Genomic DNA, 6,000 nt, shown 5'->3' on the forward strand with positions numbered 1-6,000 from the left:
ACAAGACTAGCTTATCAAATCTTCCCATAAAAGGAACCACTAGCATCCACATGTTCTCCATAGGTGAATCTTTCTCCCAACTTGGCTTCAAAAAAGTCCAAACCTTTTAGCCGCTCTTCTATCAAGTAGACCCTTTGCCACTGTTAGCCATTCTTAAAGTGCATGGCATGTCCAAGAGACTTCTATTCACCAATTATTTTCTTGCTCACTAGAAGAGATCCTGCTATTTCACAAGTCATGTCAATTAAATAGTCCAAAACTTCTATTGCCACAGACCCTAATGTGAGTAGGTTCCAATTAGTAGTGGATAAAATTCTCCATGTCACTCCTTCCCAAAGGAACACTTCTATTTTTTATAACAATTTAACATCTTTTGGAGCAATACATGATGGGATGTTCATGAGGCAAAAGACGTATCACCATCAATAGTTGAATTTTAGCAAAAATATCATCCTCTACTTCTACCCATTACTTGACCCCAGTGAGCTATTTTATGAGTCCATGAATAACAATTGAATAAGCTAGCCATCCCATGGAGATCTTAACATCAAGGTTAGAGGAAAGAAGAGTACATTTGTTCTGTTTATTTCTATGATCCATAGTAGAGCACCTACCACTGGGGGAAGGACACCAAAGTATTTGTTCAATCAGCAACATCTACAGTGAATCCTCTTCTTCTCATACTGCCCAATCCAGTTTTTTTCTCAAACTACTATATTAACTGGGCTTTGAACTACCAATTATTGGAACCTTTGTTTGGAAACTATGTTATTTCATTAAGTACTACTCCATACTAGAGGTGAACAACATTCTACTGAAACAGTACAGTAGTCAATTGTATTCCTTTGGTCCGCTTGGAAGAAATGCCACCCTAACTAGACCTTGACAACCATTCCGTCTTCCCAATGAATCCTAACTTAAAATGAGAAATTGGGGAAATCAATATGTTATTTAAGCAACAGCAAAGCTATTTCAATTTCTACAATACAAAAGAGATTTTGTATAATTATCCCCTTCTGTATTTTTTCATTCATTACCATCACTTTTTATTTACTGGAATGGAATGACTTCAAAGATTTTGACCAACCAAGTAGTCCATAGTTGCTAGGCAATGCCCTTTATTATGGAAGGATGTACTTCAAAATTAAGGGAAGTGGTTGCCAAGTCAACATTCCAAAAGGCATTCGACTTAATAGTGGATATAAAAGTAAAATCGAAGATAGAAACAAGGGAGGCCCAACAAACTTTACAGCCTTATGGACAAAGACATCATTCTTACAGCTAGAAGGAGGTTTCACTAAGTTGGTTGCTTGTTTGAGTAGTGTTTCTAAGGGGATCCAAATAGAAGGTTTCCCAATGGTCACTTGTACGATTTCCTATAACCTATCTGTCGCAGATCTTTTAGATATTTTTAGCGCGATAGAGATGTATGAGAGGAGGAATGTCCAACATTTCAAGACCCCTGATGAGTTCCACACTGGCACTATTCTTAAGAAAGATAACGCTTCTGCTATAGTATTTGAAAAGTAAGGGTGACACCAACTCTTCTTGTCATAGTCCTCTCTTTGAAGTTGAAGAGCTTTCCCAACTTTCCTATTATGATATCGTAATAGAAGCTAATAAGAAAAGACCACCAGTCCATTCATTTCTATTTATTTGTTAAGAACTTGGCAGTTGAAATGGATCTATATTCAACAAAAGCTAATTGGTTTTGTGAAATTGTAGATGGAAGTGTCACTTTTAGCCTTTTCACCAAGATCTTAGTTATGTTGCATGCATGCCAAAGAAGAGGGATACTGACCTTGATTAGAAATACCACATGCCCCCACCTCTATTGCAATAAGCACAAACATGGATCTTTTGAGCTCTTATGATCAGAGCCTTGTTTAAAAAAAAATAAGGAGAAGAAGAATCTCATAAGATGCTCAAATTGTCAAACTGGCAATCTGTATATTGTTTTGGAAGAAGAAGATTTGAAGCCCCATCCTGTCCCATTGCTTTATTCTTTGCCATAGCATACACCACCTTCATAAAATAGCTTCTCAATAGTTCTCATATTTTCATGAACTGATGGGAAGCACTTGCTATCTATGTCACCTGGGTACGGGTGCGGGTACAAAGGGTATGACACGGCAATATATATATATATATATATATATATATATATATATATATATATATATATATATATATATATATATATATATATTATCACACATACAAAATAAATTCAAAATAAACTGAATATAATCTAAATATATATGCTATATCTAAAATATGTTATATACTGAAAATATAATTATAAATTGAATATAAACTTGTATGTACAGAGGGTAAAATGGTGTGTTTGGGTGTCGACGCATGTCGACACGGGGATACGCGTGTCGACACGAGTACGGAGGGAAAAATGGCGTGTTGGGGTACCATAGCTTGCTATCTAGCGAGCCCTTCAGTTCTAATTTTTGTTTAAACGTGTCTTTAGAATAAATGTGAGGCCCTTGAAATATCCTCATTGTAAATTCTAAACTACTAATTAAAAATTCAGGATGCAATCAGCAAGTAACAATTCCCCATGCGACATATATAAATTTTTTTGGTAAAATAAAGCTATTCTATTTGCAAGAAGATGCAAAAATCTCCTGACCTTTACATATGTCAAGCTTGCATTGACACAAAGAGCAAGATTGCTAGGCAAAGTCCATGGTGTAGTAGTCCATGCCACAAGAGATGCATCATGCTCATCACCAACAAGCAGGAAGGAAACCATGATGGCCGGATCAGGCACATCCTGAAAATCAATGCATACATTACAAACACAAAACTATCAGCATTGCAACAGCAAAAGTTGGCCAACCACAATTGTATTCTTAGCGGGATTTTTAATATTCAAAAACAAAAATAGTTACCTTATAGTTCAATCCAGATTCAAAATTGGAAAGTGGAGTTTTGCATCCAGTGCTATAGGGCATAACCTGGCAAAATTTTCCCAGCAATGCTAAGTTTATTTTCTTTCCAAAAAGAACATCTCTCAACAATTCTCATGTACATAAGAGAAATACTTTCATATTGTGTCAGAAAACAAAAGGACCGCTTCCACGTCTAACATATAAAATGTCATTAATGGTGTGTATAAGGATCAAAATAGCTATACCAAATTGTGTTCAACATTACAAAAACTAAGCAATCTGCATTAACACAAATAAAAACATGAACATATCAAATAATAATGATGCAAGCCCTTTTATATATAATTTTTAGATTTTCAGATACCCGCTCTCATAAATGATAATTTAAGAAAAAAGAATAAAACATAAAAATGAAATTTTAACTTTTATTGAAAAAACTTAGAAGAAAATAAGCAACATTCTAGTTCAATCTTGAAAGAATCATCACCCACATTCATAGCTTGACTACAAAACCATCATCAAGCCATTAAAAGAAAAGCCAATTCATGCAAAATAAATAAAGAAGAAAAGTACTCAAACCCCAATAAAAATTTACCTTGAAGCCTCTGTACACCAGCCCCTTCTTGTACAATTGGGCGAAGACCCACCAGACCCCTTCCATGAATTGTGGGTCCATCGTTTTATAATCATTTCGGAAGTCAATCCACCGTCCCGTCCGAGTCACAATCTTCTCCCACTCCGCCACATACCGTGTCACAATGCTCCTGCATTCCTCATTGTACTTATCAATCCCCATTTTGAGCACATCATCCCTGGTTCTAATTCCCAACTTGGTGTCAATTTCGAACTCCACGGGCAGGCCATGGCAATCCCACCCAAAGCGCCGAGTGACGTGATGCCCGATCATAGTCTGGTACCTGGCGTTGTCACAAATCTCATTACTAGCAAAATCTAGTCAAGTTATGTAAAATCTGTTTTTTCTTGGGCAATCTCTAAAATGATATTTGCATATTGAAAAACATAAAACATATAAAACATTCATAAATGAAAATAAATAAATAACGTAAAACTTTTACATACAACAGTTTTTTAAGGCACTAATATCATGATAAAAGCATGAGATTTTCGAAGTAGGCAATATTTAAAATGTTGTGTTTTTATTGGTGTTTATCAGCTCTAAAAGTATCGTGATTGACATGCTGAAAGCTCTGGCTTCAATCAAGAAATCGAGAAAGGAACATACAAATTTACCAAAATATATAAAATTTATTGTAACAAATTCTTTTATCACAAAAATAACGTGATAAAGGCGAGATATTTTCAAAACACCTGATGTTTTACAAAATATCGCATCTTCAGTAGTATAACAGCAAATGAAAATGTCTAGATAATTTTAGAAAATCAGTGAAATCTTGGGTCGTGGGCGCTACCTGGTGACGATGTCCTTGATCGTGCCGGCAAGGATGTGGCCATAGTGCGGGAGTCCGGTGGCAAAGGGTGGGCCATCATAGAATATGTACTCGGGCATGCCCTCAGACCGCTTCAGCTGGTTCTCAAATGCCTTTATCTCCTCCCACATGGACAGAACTCTCTCCTCTTGCCTGGGAAAGGAGAAATCCTTCCCCTCGCACACCTCCTCCATCCTCCCTCCTTGTTTCTCTATAGCAAGAAGGGAATTGGCGAGGAATCAGGAGTAGGTTTCTGGTTAGGTGGTGAGAATAAACGATGGGGCTGAGGTTTTAGCATAAACCACAAACAGAGAGTTAGTCCTTGATTAGCACTCAAAACAAAAAAACAGCCTAATGAACCAATCATGCACATTGCATATCTTCAGATTCACATGCTCAAATCAAACAAAAATACAAAAGGAATAAGCTTCAACTGAAGTAACTGAACAAAAGAATCTGTTGCAATGAGATGCATAAAAATCCCAAGCATATTATTTTAGTGACTCCAAGCATGACCAATCAATAATAGAACTTGGCACATAAGTTATAATGCGTAAAGAACAATATGGCTATGATGGAAAATAACCCTCTTTCATCTAACGAGAAGTGGTAGGCGTTAGATTGATGAGCTCCAACTGATAAGGCTAATATGGTAATGATTAACCAAGCAATGCTTTAGGAAAAAAAACACTGCCCCATTGCTGAAAGTGTTCAGAAAGGCCCGTTCAGGAGCACCATAGGTGGATGCCCTTCGTTTTTACGATGAAGGGCATGAAAAGCTCGCAACATAACGCATCTTTTTTTGCCATCCAAGGTACCTCTCTTCCCCACGATGCCTTTTTATCCAGAAAAGCATTCTCGTGAGGCTCATTTGAGGCATAAGCTATCCATAATCATCTGATGCCACCTACCATGGATGAACGGCATCGTGAGAGAGAGAGAGAGGTACCTGCCGGAACACCGCCGTCGCAGGGATGCTGTCGCCTGAGTTATTTGCAACCACCCCGGGCCGCGCCGTCCGGACGGAACTCTCGTCGCATCAGGACGCAGACAGCAAAGTCGCAGAGGAGAGGGGAACCCCTAACCCTGCCAAAACCTAAATGGGCCATGCGGATTAGTTTCGGACCGGAATTTTTCAGATGTGAATCCGAACCAAAATTAAAACAGCGGATTTGAATCCGAATCTTGATTCGAATCATATCAGATGAAGTAATGATGAATCCAAATCTGAAAAACATGTAGTATTGGATCAGGAGAAAAAAGTGAAAAGTGGGCCATTTACATTTGAAAAATGTAATCAAATTGGATTTTTGCCTGAATCCGAATCATATTGAACTTTACTACCAAACCAAATATGATCAAGATCTTGGCAAATGTCAATCAAGACAAACCCAAAGATAAGTGAAAAATGCAGTCCTATCATCTTGCCAAAGTAAGATTAAACGAGAGATCTATGGATCTCAGTCGATCTATAAATCATGTATTGCGGGCTAAAAAAACAAGATGTTGAAAGCATTATATGGATGTCCACTACACATACAGCTAGGGCATTATCAACATGCCAACAGATACCAGTTGTATTACAAGCATAGTACTGATACAAAAAATGAGACTTTGTGGATCTCATGAATTGTAAACTTTCACAC

At 37.3% G+C, this 6,000-nt stretch overlaps 1 protein-coding gene across 5 annotated transcripts in view; it reads right to left on the minus strand.

Annotated features, from left to right (window-relative positions):
- The window catches only part of LOC149822417 (tRNA synthetase class I (I, L, M and V) family protein), a 124,645-nt gene extending 119,201 nt beyond the window's left edge, over positions 1–5,444 (minus strand). For 4 of the 5 annotated variants that reach the window (XM_089981460.1, XM_089981461.1, XM_089981462.1 and 1 more), the window contains exons 1-5: positions 5,304–5,444; positions 4,337–4,637; positions 3,502–3,823; positions 2,907–2,972; positions 2,645–2,788 (exon numbers count right to left, since the gene is read on the minus strand). In XM_089981460.1, the coding sequence (XP_089837586.1) occupies positions 2,645–2,788; positions 2,907–2,972; positions 3,502–3,823; positions 4,337–4,548 (744 nt within the window). In that variant the 5' untranslated portion in view covers positions 4,549–4,637; positions 5,304–5,444. The remainder of the gene's footprint in view (positions 1–2,644; positions 2,789–2,906; positions 2,973–3,501; positions 3,824–4,336; positions 4,638–5,303) is intronic. The other variant, XM_089981459.1, reaches the window with a different exon arrangement.
- Positions 5,445–6,000: the final 556 nt, after the last annotated feature.

The sequence above is a fragment of the Nuphar pumila genome, chromosome 11 (genome assembly GCF_984573655.1).
Source record: "Nuphar pumila chromosome 11, dmNupPumi1.hap1.1, whole genome shotgun sequence".
Lineage (NCBI taxonomy): Eukaryota > Viridiplantae > Streptophyta > Magnoliopsida > Nymphaeales > Nymphaeaceae > Nuphar > Nuphar pumila.